Source organism: Nuphar pumila, chromosome 15 (genome assembly GCF_984573655.1).
Source record: "Nuphar pumila chromosome 15, dmNupPumi1.hap1.1, whole genome shotgun sequence".
Classification (NCBI taxonomy): domain Eukaryota; kingdom Viridiplantae; phylum Streptophyta; class Magnoliopsida; order Nymphaeales; family Nymphaeaceae; genus Nuphar; species Nuphar pumila.
The window spans coordinates 34,369,262-34,387,518 of NC_143263.1; the positions used below are offsets into that span (position 1 = coordinate 34,369,262).

The 18,257-nt window shown below is 36.3% G+C and overlaps 1 protein-coding gene across 3 annotated transcripts; it reads left to right on the plus strand.

Moving 5' to 3' along the window:
- The first annotated feature begins 280 nt into the window (after window positions 1–280).
- On the plus strand, window positions 281–17,841 carry OCP3 (overexpressor of cationic peroxidase 3). 3 transcript variants are annotated; one of them, XM_089989049.1, is made up of 4 exons: window positions 281–532; window positions 11,752–12,078; window positions 12,166–12,498; window positions 17,248–17,841. In XM_089989049.1, exons 1-4 carry the CDS (start codon window positions 296–298, stop codon window positions 17,380–17,382), a joined length of 1,032 nt encoding a protein of 343 aa, XP_089845175.1. In that variant the 5' UTR covers window positions 281–295; the 3' UTR covers window positions 17,383–17,841. The 3 variants fall into 3 exon arrangements, with proteins under 3 accessions (XP_089845175.1, XP_089845176.1, XP_089845177.1); XM_089989050.1 differs by lacking the exon at window positions 17,248–17,841 and adding an exon at window positions 14,950–15,328; XM_089989051.1 differs by lacking the exon at window positions 17,248–17,841 and adding an exon at window positions 14,962–15,328.
- The last annotated feature ends 416 nt before the right edge of the window (window positions 17,842–18,257 follow it).

Genomic DNA, 18,257 nt, shown 5'->3' on the forward strand with positions numbered 1-18,257 from the left:
CCAAGTATTCTATACATATTTTTAATAAAAATAAAATTTGAAAATTATGCAGGTTCTATGTCTACCCAACAAAACTTGAACCCGAACCCAAACCCGGTTATTAGTTATATTGTCGGGTCCGGGTCACGACCAGTTGACACTTGACAGCCCTATCACGGACACGCAAGGGGTTTTAACTGTTTCTCAAAATATCACGATTAAATGAGGATATTTCCAAAATATCGAGGGCTTCATTTTCGCTGCAATCTTAAAGGGGCAAAAACCTCGTGTTGTCATGTTTGACGCCTGGGTGGGAATGGGAGCATCACCCTTCTTGATGGGCGCCAAGCCCCTGCTTTCCTCCGCCGCCCCACTATGCCCACCACCACCACCTCCGCCGGCCTCCTCCTCCTTCCGCGGCAGTCCCGAAAGAGTTTTTCTGGCGGGCAATCTCCTTTCCTTTACGAGGCCCACCGCTTCTCCGTCTCGGCTCCGCCTCTGTTCTTCTCGGCGGAACGCCGGAGTCTCTCCCCGGACCGCTAAGACCCACAAGGCAAGGATCAACCGTGTCTAGTAATTTTTTAATTTCTCTTCCTTTGCATGCAAAATTGGTGGAATTTTAGGGTGCGTTTGGATAAATTAGCTCTCTCTCTCTCTCTCTCTCAACTTTGCCGGATTGCGTTCGGCCGTCCACTGTCCGACGACCTTTTTGGCGCACTTCCGTGGCCCTGGTGGCTGAGACGTTCAGTCTCCTTCTTCTTCTTTCCAATCTTTTTTTTTCAAAAGGCTTGATAGGGTTTTGTTTTGTTTTGTTTTTCAATTAGCATAATGTATTGTTAGGGTTTAGGTTTTTGATGTAGTTTTCCTTTTTTTGGAACTATTTTGAATGTTTAGTTAGGGTTTTAAGGTTTTTTGTGGTTTTTTCTTCAATTAGTATGAGGCATGAGAAATGAATGCTTGATTTTGGTTAGAATATTAGGATTTTTTTTCAATTAGCTTAAATCTATGATTTTTTTAGGACTTTGGATATTGATTTGGGTTTTTCCAAATGACATAAATATGTATGTAATTAGGGTTTTAGGGTATTTTTGTGCTATTTTCTTTTCAATTATTATTAAGCATGATTCCATTAATGAATGCTTAATTTTGGTTATTAAACTCTTAAATCTTTGAATTTTGTTAGGATTTAAGTTTTTTATTTTGGTTTTTCAAATGACATAAATATTTAATTTGGAGTTTTGCATTTTTTTAAATTGGCATATTTATGAATGATGTTTGTTAGGATTTAGGGTTTTGATTTTGTGTTTTTAGAATGACATAAATGTTTAGTTTATGGTTCTGTTTTTTTTTTTGTTTTTTAATTACCATTAAACATGAATCAATGTGTTTTGGTTAGAATATTAGGTTCTTTTGTTAATTAACATAAATGCATTGTTTTTTTATGTTTTTCGGAATAGGGGTTTTGATTTGTCTTTTTTATAATGACATAATTTTTAGTTATGGTTTTAAGGTTTTTGTGTTTTTTTTAATTACCATTAAGAATGAACCATGAATATTGTGGGATTTGATTTTGGTTAGAATATTAGGGTTTTCCTATCCATTAGCATAAATGCATAATTTATGATGTTTGTGGTCATTAGTGTTTTGATTTGGTTTTCTTAGAATGACATAAATGTTAATTTATGGTTTTAGGGTTTTCTGTGTTTTTTTCTAATTATCATTAGGCATGACATGAATCCATGAATATTGCGTGATATGTTTTTGGTTAGAATTGTAGGGCCTTTTTTTATCAATTGGCATAAATGCATAATTTATGATGTTTGTAGGAATTAGGCTTTGATTTGTTTTTTTTTAAATGACATAAATATTTAGTTATGGTTTTAGGTGGTTTGTGTTTTTTGTTTAAATTACCATTAGGCATGAATCCATGAATATTGTGTGATTTGATTTTGGTTAGAATATTATGGTTTTTTATTAATTAGCATAAATGGATAATTTCTTATGTTTGCAAGAATTAGGATTTTGATTTGGTTTTTTTAGAATGACATAAACATTTAGTTATGGTTTTAGCATTTTTTTGTGTGTGTGTTTTTCTAATTACCATTAGGCATGAATCCATAAATAAGTTTTGGTTAGAATATGAGGGTTTTTTTATCAGTTAGATTTTTTATTTTTTTTTAATGTCATGAATTAGTATAGTTTATTAGTAATTATGTTTTTTCTTTTTAACTTTGCGTTTGTACCCACCCTAATTTAGATTCCTGGCTCCGCCCCTGGTTGTTTCTTCTTTTTCTTTTTTGTCCTTGGAATAAGAGTACTCTCCATTGTTAAAAACATGTAAAAACTGGCGAATTGGAAGAGTAGTCACATTATTATATCAAGGCTCCTGCATTTAGATGCCACAAAGTGCTAAACTGAAGCTATGCTAAGGAGAGAAACATGCTTGGGAATCTTTTCTTCCTATTTTTAATGTGTGAAAGCTTTTTTTCTCTTATTCTTAAATGAAAGAAGCTTGATCCTAATATCTTTAGATTACTTTTTTTTTTTGTTTTAAATTTCCTTAAAAAATTATCTAATTTCTCGTTATATTTTCATTTAAATCTATTTGTTGGCTGGACGGAGTGATGGCATGTTACCCAAGGAATATAGGGCTTAAACTTTTGATGTCAAAAGGGTGCTACCAAAAAAACCATGTCGATTGTAGGATAAAATTATTTTTTACTTAATTTTTTTTTCTAATGACAAGGAACTCTTGCTGAAAATTGGGTCACTTAATGTGTCTGGGCCTTGCAATAAAAACCCCAGTGGGATCACCGACTAGGCTGTCAACGGATCCAGTTTGTATCGGGTACCTGACCTGACCTGACCCAACTGAATTGCCAGGCATGGGCATGAAAAGTACCGACCCGAACCCGACCTGAGCAATATTCAGGTCGGGTTTAGGTCATGAATTTTGTCGGTTACCTAACCCGACCTGAGTATTTTATACATGTTTTTAATATATATATATATTTTTAATTATGCAAGTTCTATGCGTACCCAAAAAAATCTGAACCCGAAACCAAACTCGGTTATTAATTATATTGGCGGGTCTGGGTCAACCCTGATGATAGCCCTATCATGGACACCCTAGGGATTTTAACTGTTCTCAAAATATCACGATTAAATGAAGATATTTTCAAAATATTGAGGGCTTGATTTTCAATACGAGCTTAAAGGGGCAAAAGTCTCATGGGGGTCTCTTGTTGTGATGTTGATGCCTGGGTGGGAATGGGAGCACCACCCTTCTTGATGGCCGTCAAGCCCTACTTTCTTTCATCACCCCACTATGCCCACCACCACCACCCCGACCTCAGCCAGCCTCCTCCTTTTGTGGTCGTCTCCGAAGAGTTTTTTTGGCTTGTCTCCTTTACGAGGCCCATGCTTCTCTGTCTCGACTGCACCTCTGTTCTTCTTGGCAGAAAGTCGAAATCTCTCATAGGACCGCTAAGACCCACAAGGCAAGGACTGCCCATGTCGAGTAATTTCTTAATTTCTCTTCATTTGCACGCAAATTGTTTGAATTTTAGGGTGCGTTTGGATAATTCTCAAGAATTTTTATGAGATTGATGAAATGAAACAAGATGTGCACAATCACAATGCCAACAAAGGGCTACACAAGTGCATAAATCACAATATGGTCTTTAATGAAACGATTACAATCTCGCAAAGGAGATATACAAAACACAAACTTCAACAACACAATGTAAAAATAATGATTTTATAATCTCAACAAGTATCCTTGAAAAAGCATACCTTAACACTTACAAAAGGCTCTATTTATAGAGCAATACAATTGTAAAAAAGGGAGTGAAGGGAGGCAGTCCAACCGTCGTTGGACTGCCTCCAACGATCAGAAATATGATTGTTGGGAGCAGTCCAACGACTAGTTGGATTGCTTCCCAACAGTCACAAACAGTTTTATATTAAAAATGAAAATAAAATAAAAAATCTAAAAAGACTATCCAGTCCCTATTGGATTGTATTTATTACAACATATGAAATGACTAAAATACCCCTGATATACATATATTGTATGAATATATGTATACAATTGTTTTAGCATCCCCTCAAACTTACGATGAGATCACCGAAAGTTTATTAAAAAGAAATAGAAATCATGGTAGAGGGTGAAGAAGTCTGCAATCTGAAACTCGAACTGAACATATGGTAAAGTAATTGTCTCCTTCAAGTATTCTTCTCGAACATAGTGACAATCCATCTCGATATGTTTTGTTCGTTCATGAAATCTATGATTGTTGGCTATATATATGGCACTTTTATTATCGCAACATATCTTTGAAGGTTTTGAAACATCAACACCCATGTCTGAAAGTGAGGATCTTATCCACACGACCTCGGTTGTTGTTGTTGTAGCCATCGCCTTATATTCTGCTTTCGTGGAAGATAAAGACAAATTTTGTTGCTTTTTGCATATCCAGGAAACGAGAAAATCACCGACAAACACAAAAAAAACCTTTAGTTGAGTGTCAATTATTGTGATCTCCTCCTAAATCAGAATCAGTATAAGTAATAAGATTTAAAGATGATGAAGAAGATAAGAATAGCCCTTTAGATATAGTCTTCTTGATGTATCAAGCTATTCTTAACACGTCACTCATGTGAACTGACATAGGTGCATGTTGAAACTGACTTGCAGTATGCACTGCATGTGCAATACCCGGTCTAGCAATAAGCAAATATATTAGTGATCCGATAAGTTGCCTATAAGGAGTTGGATCATCTAATAAAACTCTGTCTTTAACTCTCATTTTAGCATTTATCACTTCATGAGTATCAACATATTTTGTGTATATGATCCTGAACACGCAATAATATCAACTATAAACTTTATTTGAGACAAAATGTATCCTCTTGGTGAATATGCTACTTCAATACTTAAAAATTATCTCAAAAAACCAAGGTCAGTCATATCAAAAGATTTCTTAAGCATAATTTTAATTTCTTCAATTTTCTTTAGAACATTGTCAGTGATGATCATATTATCAACATACAAGAGAAAAATGATAAGCAAAGTACCTATAGATCTTATAAAAAGAGCACTGTCAGTATAACAAGATTTAAACTCAAAATTTATCATAGTCCCACTAAATCAATCATACCATGCTTTAGGAGCTTGTTTAAGCCCATGTAAAGCCTTCTGAAGATGAAGAACCATACAATTTTCAATAGTCAGATCAGGAAAAAGATCCATGTAGACTTTTTCATTTAAATTTTCATTTAAGAAAGCATTCTTAACATCTCACTGATATATAAGTTATTTCCTAATGGATGCTACTTAATCTTAATTGTGGTCATGCGAACGACTGGGGCAAACGTTTCTTCATAATCTATACCATATTCTTGGAAATACCCTTTCACAACTAATTTTTCTTTATATATTTGTAGGGATTCGTCACTCTTTGTTTTGACCTTAAATACCTATCTACATCCTATTGTCTTCTTTCCCTTAGGAAAATGTTGGACTTCCTAAGTATGAGCCTTATGTAATGCATCTAATTCTATTTTCATAGTTTCTACCCATTCTTTTATGTCTTTGGCTTCTCTATAGTTGGATGACTCATGATACGAGTGAATTGCTAGAAGACATGCTTTGTAGTTTGGAGAAAAAGATTCATAGGAGACAAACCTATTTGGAGGTCTAGATATTCGTTCTAATCTTCTAACACTAGATTTTCTATACTTGTTGGTTAGCTATATTTCTCAAAAGCACATGGATGCTCCCCATTATCTGATGCTTGTCTAGAGTATTGCATAAGGTTATGAGCTGGTTCTCTTTCTTCACTTGGTTCATCATTTAACTCAACATTATCACTAACTTCATTATCATCATTTTCAATGTTGGACTTGGCAATAAGTCAAACAAGAAGAATTACTCGGATTCTTCTTTAGTTTTTTCAAGATCAAATCCCTTTTATTTTTCAAGAAATGTTACATTTCTAGATACATAAAGTTTTATTATTTTTAGAGTCATAGCATCAACAACCTTTTTGATTTTCGACATATCTAGAAAAAACACATTTAATAGCTTTACGAGAGAATTTATTGTATTTTTCAAGTAGCACAAAATATTTGCATCCGAACACCCTTAATCTTTTCAAATCAGGAGAAATCTTAAAGAGTTTTTCAATTGGAGATTTGTTTTCTAAAATTTGACAAGTCTTTCTATTTATTAAATAAACCATGGTGAGAGCGGCTTTGACCCAAAACTTCTTTGGAACTTCTTTTGAAATAAGTAGGGTCCTAGTAGTTTCAATAATATGACGATGTTTTCTTTCAAAAATTTCATTGTGTTGGGGGGTCATAGGAAAATAGTTTTTGTGCAAAATACCATGGGTTTTTAGATAGGATTAAAAATGATTTGAAAGAAACTCTCTCCCCAAGTCGGAGTTGAAGATCTTAATATTTGTTTTAAATTTATTTTTAACAAGAATATAAAAATTTTTAAAACATGAAAAAACTTTGGATTTGAGTCTAAGGAAGTACATCCAAGTGTGTCTACTAAAATCATCTATGAATGTAACATAGTATGAGTAACTACCTTTTGACATAACGGGAACTGACCCATACATCCGAATGCACTAATTCAAAATCTTCATTAGTCAGTGAAGTTCTAGATCTAAAAGGCATCATTTGCATTTTTCCAAGTATACAATCTTTACGTACAATTTCTTTTTTCTTATAAATTTTTTTCAAAAATGGAAAAAAGAATAGTTTGTATATACTTGGATGTTCTAATCTTTTATGCCAAAGATCCAAATTAGTTTCTTGGATATGGTTACAAAGAGAGTCTTTAGGTAGACATAGAGTTCATATAGTAAATGTTTCATCTTCTATGGCCTTGCCCTATCGGCTTCCCTGACTGGAGATCCTGTACCCAACAAGTCTTAGGTGAGAAGAATACTTTACACCCATAATTGAAAATTTGAGAAATCGAAAAAAGGTTTAAATCAAGTTTTTGAATAACCTTAACATTTGGAACAATTTTTTTTTTTGAATCATTGTTAAAGTTTCCTATATTTTTAACTTTTAAAGAAGTATCATCGGCGGTTGACACATAAAAAATATAAACTAGTGCAATTGAATAGTAGGAACTCATTATGAGTCATATGAAAAAAGTTCCCAAATCCCAAATCCAAAAGGACTTACCCGAAGGAGAAGAAGAGAAAACGACGACACCGAATGTAGATGGAGTGACTTTTAGTATTTGTTAAACGGCTTTCGCAATTTGGACATTTGTCAAGTCATTGAAGTTGCCCATTTTCTTTGATTCTTGAGGTTCTTCACTTACCGTGGTCACCTTTTTGAGTTTGGGACGGTCTGGTCTTATGTGTCCCTGTTCTTTACAATAGTGACAATTAATTTTACCACCCTTTATCCTCCTTCATTGTTTCCTCCAGAGTTATCGGAAGCTTCTTAGATAGGTGGGAAGCTCGCTTCTCGGAAACTCGCTTCAGAAGCACGATACTCTCTTTCGAAACTTGATGAGAACCTCGATTCTCCCACACTTCTATGCTTTCCACACACTTCATTTATCCATCTTATATGTTCTCTTACTCAACTTTTTATGTTTTTATGTGTTTTCTCTCACTCTTCTCACTTACTTCCATGTGCTTCTCTAAATTGGTAATCATCATTTTTAGATTTTGTTAAAAATTTAATTCTTACACTAAAAAATCGTGAAATTTAATATTAGTCACTTTTATTTTAGTTTTTATTTGTGTTTCATTATGATTCACATTCAATTATTATATTTCTTTTTTTTTATTCCTCGCTTCCCGCTTCCTATACATTTTAAAATGCATCGCTTCTTGCTTCCGCTTCCTAGTCTGGCTCGTTCCCCATTATGTCCTCTTCCATTGATTTTTTCTTCAAAATGAGGAGGTTTATAAGTTTTTACAAAATTTTCTAGTTTTGACACGGCAAGCACCTCATCACTAGACTTGTGCATTCTAAGTCTAATTTTTTCTTGACATATTTAACACAGAGCATCACTTATAGAAGGAGTCGAAGTCCTATAAAGTAAAGATGACCTAACTTGCTCAAATTCCAGTTGAAGACCATATAGAAAAAAAAAGATTTTCTCTTTCAACTTGTTTTCTCATATCAATTGTTGAACCTTCTCAGTTTGATTCCAACATAGCCAATTCATCCCAAATAAGGGATAAGAGACCATAAAAATCTCTTACACTCTTATCCCCTTGTTTGGTAGTGTGTACCTTGTATTAGAGATAATATAGTCTGGCCATATCTTTAAGTGCGGCCCACCGGGCTTTAGAGCTCGGCCCACCGGTTTTTAATGGACTTGGGTTTGAAGAGTGGCCCGGCCCATTGGTCCAACGGGCCAATGTGAAGCAAGCCGAGTCCAGCCCGGCCCCGCCCAAATGCATTTGTAAATAGTAATAATTAATAAGTTCCCAACTTTTCATGCACCTAATTAATTATCTTTCTAGTTTCCATAAAATTAATGTAACTAATTAGGTAAATAATAATAGTTACCAAGTTACTATGCAATAGTTATTTTTTATATTATTTAAAAACTAATAAATATCTCAAGCCCATCGGGCCGGGCCGGCCCACGTATATAACGGGCTGGGTTTTGGCCCGGTACCTAGTGGGACCGGGCCTAAAATCTTGGCCCATGGCCGGCCGAGTTGGCTTGGCCCATCGGGCGGCCCAGCCCGTTGCCCAACCCTAATTGCATGCATAATTTTCAAAGTTTCCAAAAACTGTGTCTCAAGACTTACAATAGCTTAATGGTCGAGTTACTTCTGGAGTTGACTTGGACCAACTTTCAAAAGTTAAACAAGCCATTGAGCTCATACATAACTCACTTCTCCATGCAATCTGTCTCGTAGACACTTGAACTGCAGCCCTCGTCAAAAGTATGAGAGGCAAAGCATAAGATAACAAAACAAAGAAACATAGCAGTGACCACAAAAATAGAGAGGAAACTAGTTAAGAAACTGAAAATTTCATATTAAAACAGAGAAGAAAACAGGGTCTTATTTTCATTCTCTCATATATAGTAGAGGGCTAGATAAAACCACTAGTGGTTGTACAACATTCTTACATGCCAAAATTGTGGGTCTACAGGTTTAGAACTTAACCTTACCCATGAGGATCTGAAGCCAAACATTCCCACGTCACACATATCCAATCCCTTAATTCCTACTTTCTGAGCAAATCCTCTCATAAATTATGCCTCCAAGCTGGTTCACTACAACATATTGTAGCAATGGGCAGCAGATCAAGCACTTCAGTTGCTCCCATTAGTACCAGTAACCCCAAAATTAGCATAGTGCAAAGCTGTAAAATAGAGCAAAATCAGAGGAAGTAGTCTTTATTCCAGTCCAATCAACTCCAAAAGCTTTTCTTGCTCGCTCCCTACCATCACAGTTACTTCTGAAACCCCATCTTTGTGAACACAAGGATGAAAAATAATGCTCAATAAACTGTCCATTCTATGTGTATCCAGCAGATCCCTCTCAGACATTCCATCAAACATGTTGTGCACTTCATTTACTGGCCCACATTTCACATACATCTCCATGATCATAGGGAACATCATGCTCATCTTGATTTAATATATCCCAAACGACACAAAAATCACTAATATTTTCTTATTATAAGAAACCTAAACCCCAAAACTTCAAATTCCCAACCCCCAAACATCTGAAAATTCAAATATTTCCCAAAAAACCATAACCATCTTGTCCACAATATGAAAAAAGGAAAATCAACACAATAAATCTATCAAATGTAGCAATCTTGTCATAAATCTCCAAATGAGGAAAAGGATCCCGAATTCCTAAAGCTCACATGTTAAATGAGAAAACATAAGGATTCAGGAACCATGATCATTCATATCATCAGGATGAAGGTTTCTAATCCTCCACCCTCCATTAACGAGTAGGGAGACCCCCAACCAAGCTTTGAGAGAGAGAGAGGCCTAACCTCTGGCTGAAGAAGGTTCCCTGAAGTTTACTATTAGTGGTGTTGTGGTGGCCTCCAGGTAGTTGTTGTTGTGCTCGTCATTAGTTTCATGAAGGCGATGGAGGAGAGGTAATGAGGAGCCCGATAATGAGGAAAGAGAGAGCCCTCAAATTCTCAAAATAAAAAATACCACCTAAGGAGGTGGTAGTTCAAAAGCCGAGAAATTGAAGATATTGAGAATTCTAAATTCCTTTCTCAATTAACCCCAAACACGGGAAATTTACCTGGCAAGACTTGAGAATTCTCATTCCTCTAGTTTCTGCTCTATCCAAATGCACCCTTAGTCATCAAAAAGCTTCGTAAAACCTCGGAAGCGCGAAACTCTATTGCACGCATCTTTAATGCTTTTGAAGATTCATGAGAAGCTCGAGTTCCAACAAAAAAGAATATTGAAAGCTTACTTTTCGTAGTATGAAATTGAACTTTCTCAATATTGGAAATGTCCTTTCATGCCAAAAGAATTGTACCTTACTTTTTCAAATTTTCATGTTTTTATTAGGAAATTAATAAAAATTTCAGTTTATCATGAGAATTTGGTGCCAATATTGATTGAAAAAAGTGTTTTTGTCACTATGGTATGATGCAATAAGCTCAAGGAAAATGTATGTGCCTGAAAATAGATAATCTTGCATTTTCTCACCATGAGCTTGCACATTCATGCACTTGCTTTCGAATTTCATATTCAGAATTTGCTCTTTTTCCCCTATGTAACAACAGATCATGCATACATTCACCAGATATACTGGATGATGATTTTAGAAAGAAATGCTAAATGTCTCTGATATTATGTAGGAGTGTATAAATTTCCATCCATACGTTGATTATAAATTTAGGTTACCAAATGATATGTTGTTTATATTGATTAGTGATAAGCAGGGCTGGTAAACAAGCCAAATGAACTGAACAGAGGGTGTTCAAGGTTGGATCGTTTCTTGTGTCGAGTCAAGCCGAGCTTGAGCTCTTGAAAGGCCCGAGCTAAACGAGCCGAGCAAGAGCAAGCTCATTTACAAAAAAAAAAAAAAAAATTCAAATGTTGAAAACAATAGAATTTGGTCCCTAAACTTACTAAGTCAATCTCAAACTGGCTCATTTACAAAATAAATAATTATTTCAAACTTGTAAGCAATAGGATTTGAACTTTAAACTTGTTGCTTGCAGCCCAAACAGTCCGACCATCTTCATTCTATAATATAAAAGATGTAAAATATATTTATTATTAATGAATGAGCCTATAAAAGCCGAGCCAAGATGAACATTGGTTGTTCATGCTTGAGCTTGTCGAGCTTATTTTACGAGTTTGAACGAGCTCTTTACGAGCCAAACATGAGCCGAGGCACGAGCGGTTCATCTCGTTTTCTAGCCCTAGTGATAGGGTGATGGATGTCCTGGAATGGAATCTCAAAATGACTCCTGTGTTTTACTGCTGTCACTTATAAACAAGTCTGGATTCTTAGAAATTAACAAAAAAAATAGAGAATTTGCAGCTATCTCATCCGTACAGATGGCATCAAACAGTTGTTGAGGCTTACTTTTTTCAAGCTCAATAGCACTAAATTGTGTTTTCCATTTTCTGCTCCTTGAGCGCTACTCTGCAAATGATTTATTGACCACTTACTTGGCGTTGCTGTAAATCAGTTATTTCATTTTTCCAGTCATTCCAGATCTTTGTTAACTTCTTTATAGTTTTGATTCATGTTGTTTGGTCTTCCCCTGCAGAAAATTGCCCAAGGCACACTTGATGATGAAGATCCAGATGAAGGTGCCTTTGAAGCACTCTTTAGCATGCTAGAAGAAGATCTGAAAAATGAAGATTTGTCCTTATATAATGAGGATGGTGAAATAACCAAGGAAGATCTAGCAAGGCTTGAGCAAGAGTTGGAAGATGCACTTAATGATGAGGAAGATGGTGAACTAGCTTTGCTTCAGAGTATAGAGATGGAAAGTGATGAGGATGATGAGGAAGAGGTTAAGCCCATGAAGCTTAAGAATTGGCAGCTTCGTAGATTAGCTTCAGCCTTAAAGGTCGGCCGAAGAAAGACCAATGTAAGCCTCCACAAATGTATTTCATGTGGCACTTAGGTGGGTCACTGTGGTACTATGTATTCTGACCTTGTCTCCATTATCTGTCAGATCAAAAGCTTGGCAGCTGAGCTAGGTCTTGAAAGGGCTGTGGTCCTTGAACTGCTTCGTGATCCTCCTCCTAATCTTTTGCTGCTTTCTGCTTCATTGCCTGATAAAGTTACACCATCACCTATAGAAACTGAAATCAAACCTATAGAGAGTTCACCTATAGAGGCTGTGGCTAAACGTGTAGATAGTTCACTGACAGAAGCTGGGAAGACTGAAGATGAGAAAAAGGAGCCTATCCATGTCATGAGAAATAGATGGTCTAGTCAAAAACGACTAAAGAAAGTGCAAATTGAAACCATGGAAAGAGTTTATGCTCGTACAAAGCGTCCCACAGTGAGTTTCTTGATCTCTATCTTTAAAACATAGTTTTTCTGGGTTTTTCTTGGAATTTTTGCTGTATACTGATATCTTCATCAGTTGCATGATCAGTGTTTGATATACAACGATAGCTGCTAGACACTAAGGTAATTGTTTGGAAGTTATCATCATAATCAGATACTTATTTAGAATTACTGAAAAATGGATTATCTGAACCGGCTGTCTCCTTTGCTGCTAGTATGCCCTTGGAGAAGTAGAAAGCAGAGTTATAGCATATCATTTACAGTTTTTTCCTGATGCCTTATGGCTTTGTTTGTGTTTCCTTTCATATATAATTGTCTGTGTATAATGTACGTTGTTGTTTTAATCAAGTTTCTGTCTTTTCCTTTTTGGATTGTCAAACTAGACGATAGCCCCTGGGTGAGATTCAAATCTGAGAATCCTCCACATCAAACTATGTATTTAACATGTTGCTATCATGGCTGTCTATGTTAGTGGGCACAGAAATTGGACAAGTATGAATTACGTCAATGAGTAGAATCAAACTAACCATGGTTCATTCATCATGTTTTTCATCCAGCAATTTGGGTGTGGAGAATTAATCTCTAGCATGTTCCATGTTAAATAATTCCCCATGTAGTTGGAATAAGGCTTGATGATGATGATCCATGTTAAATAATCCATGATAAACCTATATATACAGTCCAATCTACTGATGCCAATAATTGGTACCGAATTTATGATATGCACATCCACACCAAAGACTTTTCTTTCTATATGTGGTTGAAATTTCATAATTTATTTAAATAAAACATGTATGCCTGCCATCATAAATTGCAATTTTTTAACAATAATTCTAGCTATTTTATGATAAATATACATCATAAATTGCTATGTTACCTGGAAACAGATATGAGTGTTGGTGCAAGACATGGGTCCTTGACCATGCATGCCCACACCACATGCAAACATATAGAGTTAGCGGGTCTATCCCAAGGTTGTCAAACTAGGAAGCGAAAGCCGGAAACGATACGGGAAGCGGAAGCGAGAAGCAAGGCATTTTAAAATTTATACCAAGCGGGAAGCGAAGTTTTAATTTAAAAGCTAAATATGAATAAAAAATCAAGCAATATAGAATCAAACAAGAAACAAATAAAAACTAAAATAAAATTGATCATTCTTATATTTCATGATTTTTCTGTAAAAGAGTTCAATTTTTGTTAAAATCTAACAATGATGGTTACCAATTTAAAGAAAGTACATGGAAAGTGAGTGAAAGCGTGAGAAAAAATACATGAAAAAGAGGAAAAGAAACGTGAGAAAAGTATATAATATGCATAGACCATTTGTATGAGAAGCATAGAAGAAGCGTGGGGGAATCGAGCTTCCCATGAAGTTTCGGAAGCGAGGAGTATCGCGCTTCAGAAGCGAGTTTCCGGGAAGCGAGCTTCCCACCCACCTAAGAAGCTTCCGGTAAACCAGTTTGAGTATGGATCATATTGGTTTTGTGATGTCTCCAAAGTATCTTGGGTGCATTTTTAAATGTAGGGTCCATAATATCTTCACAGTATCATATGTTGTACATGAGATTGGTTTGATGCTTGAAGATATGATAAATTACCCCATATCCCTAGCATCATGGTGGATGCTATGATAGGTGCTTGTATGGTAAACCAGCTATTCTAGATATTGTGTGGAAGTAGACCAAGGAAAAGAAATTGAAAAAGCTTGGTATGGCAAGTTTTGTTCTGTAATCTGCATGTTTGCAATCAATATTGGGACAATGATAAAACTTGACATTCATGGTTGCCTTATTAGAATTAAGAAATTCAAAGATTACCCTGAGTAATGAAGGAAGGGATATAGTACACATAATTCAAGGGGATGATTTTAGGAAGTTGGGAGGGAAATTATGCATTCGTGGGAGGATGATATTGTTAGCTCCTTCATAAAGTTACGGAGGCTAGAAAGGAGCTTGATATTGTTATCTCCTGCTCTTGTAAGGACTAGAGTGTTCTTGAAAAAGCTCTTGCTTGTTGTTTATGGTGTTTGGTCTGAAACTGTCTTTGATATTCTTAATCAATTCAATAACCTCTTATGTTCCTGCAAGAATTTCACCTTTCCAAACAATCTTGGGAGTGGTTCCTAGTAATTCTGATATGCATGTTTTGTAGCACGATGTTTTGCTTCATTATTGATACATGAGAGAATAAACTCTCCGCTTAGGTTGTGAACCGCTGGTTCCCTGATATCGAGTATCTAGATTCTAGACACATTTTCATCAACCATTTTTCCTTCCATGCATCATGAAATACAAAAAAAGGGCTGGGTGTGATTTTTATTCTTTTATACCCTGTCATTTGTATGATGATTTAACTGAAAAAAAATAAAACAAGATCCTAAAATGCCACTGCTGACAATATAACCGTCTGATATGTATGTTTCATTTTCCATATATTGGGAGAGGGGAACTATCAGCTACTGCACTGTTGAAAAAGGATGTAGAGAATAAGAATGTAATCCTGGCGACAAAACCGGTTGCTTCTTGTTGTTTCAAGACAGATGGAACTTGAGAAAAACTGTCAATGCTGACCTACAGTCTTATCCAGCGATACTGTGATGTGGTTGTAGACTTAACTATTCACAACTATTATACGAGGAATTTTTATGTTTATTAAAGGTACATAGACTTGGTTTATTTGCTTTCAGTTACCTCCATTAGCCAGATGCCAATAACTCTTTATTATTTTCAAACACTTGCATACTTGATTCAAGTGAGGAGAGGGAAAAAAAGGCAACTTGGGCACGCCTGCTAAGGTAAAAAGGAGGCCCCTTCTCATGCATTCTTCGTGTTCTAATAAACAGCAGCAACAAAGCACTTCACTTTAGAAGTTGAACTTATAAATCAATGGATCCTTGACCTGGGAATCCGAGACTCATGTTCACTTCTATCAACACCCATCATTGACAGCCATGTACTCCTAATGCTCCTTACTCGAAAAAATTGTGGTCACACACAATGTTGCTTGATTTTCATACCCTACCAAGACTTGCCACTCTGATCATTTTCAAGATTTCATACTTCATCGCTCTTGATCACTTATTCTTTTTTCACCCTTAATTTTTGTTTTTGAGAGAGCCCTTCATAAAAATTTACAAATTATCATCTAAAATTTTCAATGTAAATTTTCAAAACCATGGCAAACGGCCGATGGTTCAAGCTGGGAACCCTTTGGCACAAATGGAAGGTCTCCTTGCACACAGTTTCCATGATGAATAACTCTATAAAAATGGCTGTATCCCCTATCTATAGCCATATCTAATTGACATAGTTTAAAAGATTAGGGACACAGCATATTGAGGATGAACCCACTAGAAGACAAGAGCAGATCAGGTGATCTGTTGACATCTTCACCGTCCATTGCTTCATCCCACAAGGACCTCATGGTCCTTGTGTACATTGTGGACGGCGAGGATGCCAAATCACTTTTCTAAAAGTGATTTATCAGATCACTTGATCTGCTCTCCTAGAAGACTACTGGCTAACATATCTACAACATGCTGTTTCTGCCGTTTATAGTCGTTCATATGTGCAACATGACATACTTGAACCAAGAATAAAAAATAAAATACACATGAGAGACTAAACTCGTATGTTTTAACACTTTGTAACTGCTGTAATTGCAGAAGATATATGTAGTATTGCTGTAATTGAAAAGGTTATATGTAGTATATGTCCGCTAGTCATACTCAGCTTCTATTATCATGTAGGGGATTGTGCAATAGGGGTGTCAATGGGTTGGGTTTGACCTGAACCCAACCCGTACCAAACCCTATAGGGTCAGGGTTTGGTGATAAACAAAGAGGTCTGATTAGAATCCAGGTCAGATTCAAAGGATCTGATTAATATACGGAGCTGGGTATGGTTTATGAAATTTCATACCAGACCCAGGCCTGACTCAAGTTCTGACTAAGATCTCTACTTTTCAATGTAAAAAAGATTTAAAAAATATTATTTTACCGGGTCTGGTTCATTTTATCCTTGTAGAGAATGAGTATGGTTTCTCTTATGGTAGATCCTGTTGGACCCGAGTCCAGACCCAGTACCACCATCTTAAATCAAAACTGGGTTTGGTCTCACCTGGGTCAGAAGACTCAGAACCCAACCCGACCCGTTGACACCCCTATTGTGCAATGTGTATTTTGTGAGGCAACCAAATTACCAAGGCAATGTAAAGCCTGGATGTCATATGGGTGCACAATTTATTGGTAGAGATGCTCACAAACTCATTGGCTTCCCGTTTTTTTTTGGAATGTGGAGTTTCTTTCAAAGAATGGGTGTCCGGGAGTCATCCACAAGAGGAAAGGGTAGTCTGAAATGCAAAGAAAATAAAATTCAAAGATATCCTGCACAATCTCACTGGCAAATATGCTAGTGGTCCTTCAGTAATTTCTACAAACACTCTTGATATGAGATATGAAGTTTTTCATTATAATAGTGGCTTTCAAGCCAAATGGGAGATGTTGGATTGTTCATGTAGGAGGCCTTACCTTGGAATGAGATCTTTTAACTTTCTTTTGCTGGTTTATTTGATTTATGAATACGCTATTGCATTATTTACATGTACATTAGGATCATAAATAGATGCTTGAATGGATTTTACACTGATGGACATTAGAAAAAAAAAACAGTTTAATGGCATATATATCAGATCTTTTCTATTTTTTCATGAATGTAGTTTATGACTTGGTTTTCATATTCAGAATGCGATGATCAGCAGCATTGTACATGTGACCAACCTTCCTTGGAAGTCGGTGTTGAAGTGGTTCGAGGACAGACGTCTTGTGGATCGAGTTCCAGATAGGCACCTTCCTTTCCACCGTGAAACCAATCTGTGAAAATAGCATGAATGGCCAAGAGAGTCTGTTGGAGTCTCGAGGGCCTTGTCCCTTTCTCAGGATAGTGTCATTTCACAGGATGTTTTTTTTCATACAGGAACGGGGAAACCACCGAGGGGTGTAAACCCTGGCGCACCCCTTGACCCCAGGCAGTCACCAGCTTCAGCCTACGCAAGGGGAATAACGCCTGTGGGAATCAAACCCCGACTGCCCGTCTAACAGCCGAGGCCCGTTCTGGTCTACATTTCACAGGATGATTGGTACTGTATTTTTTAACATAATCTGATACATGAGAAATCTGCCAATTATGTTTTTCACCTTTATTAGATAAATCTAAGATGGTCCCTTCCAGTCATGTGTTAAGACATCACATGTAATAGTTACCCCAAATGTAAAATCAGAAAGTATAGTGACCTACAACGTGCTTAATATCTGATAGCTGCATTGGTTGCTTGTAGACATAGTAAGCGGCCATGGATTGACAGCGTGGTATTTTGTCACTGCTTGCATCTTGTCAAAGTGGCTTTGGGGCCAATCGTTTTCTCAAGATTGTGTGTTGGAGATGTCTTGATTATTGCTAGCATCCATCCCTTTTTGTTTTTTGGCTAGGCCAAGGGAAACCTCATCACGGTCCATGTTGGATGGCAAACTATGATCTCCCCCAGCAATGAAGGCGGCCCTCCGGAGTCTTTGGGAGTAGCATCCTTCCCATTTTTGTTGCCTTGGGCTTTTGTACAGATAGCTGACAAATCTTGGACTTCTGTAGAAATTTCTTGTCAAGACTGCTTTCTAATAAATCAACCTTTAATAAATATGACTCACCCAAGGATTAAACTAGAACTCAATGGTTATGCCATTATCTACAACCTTTCAAG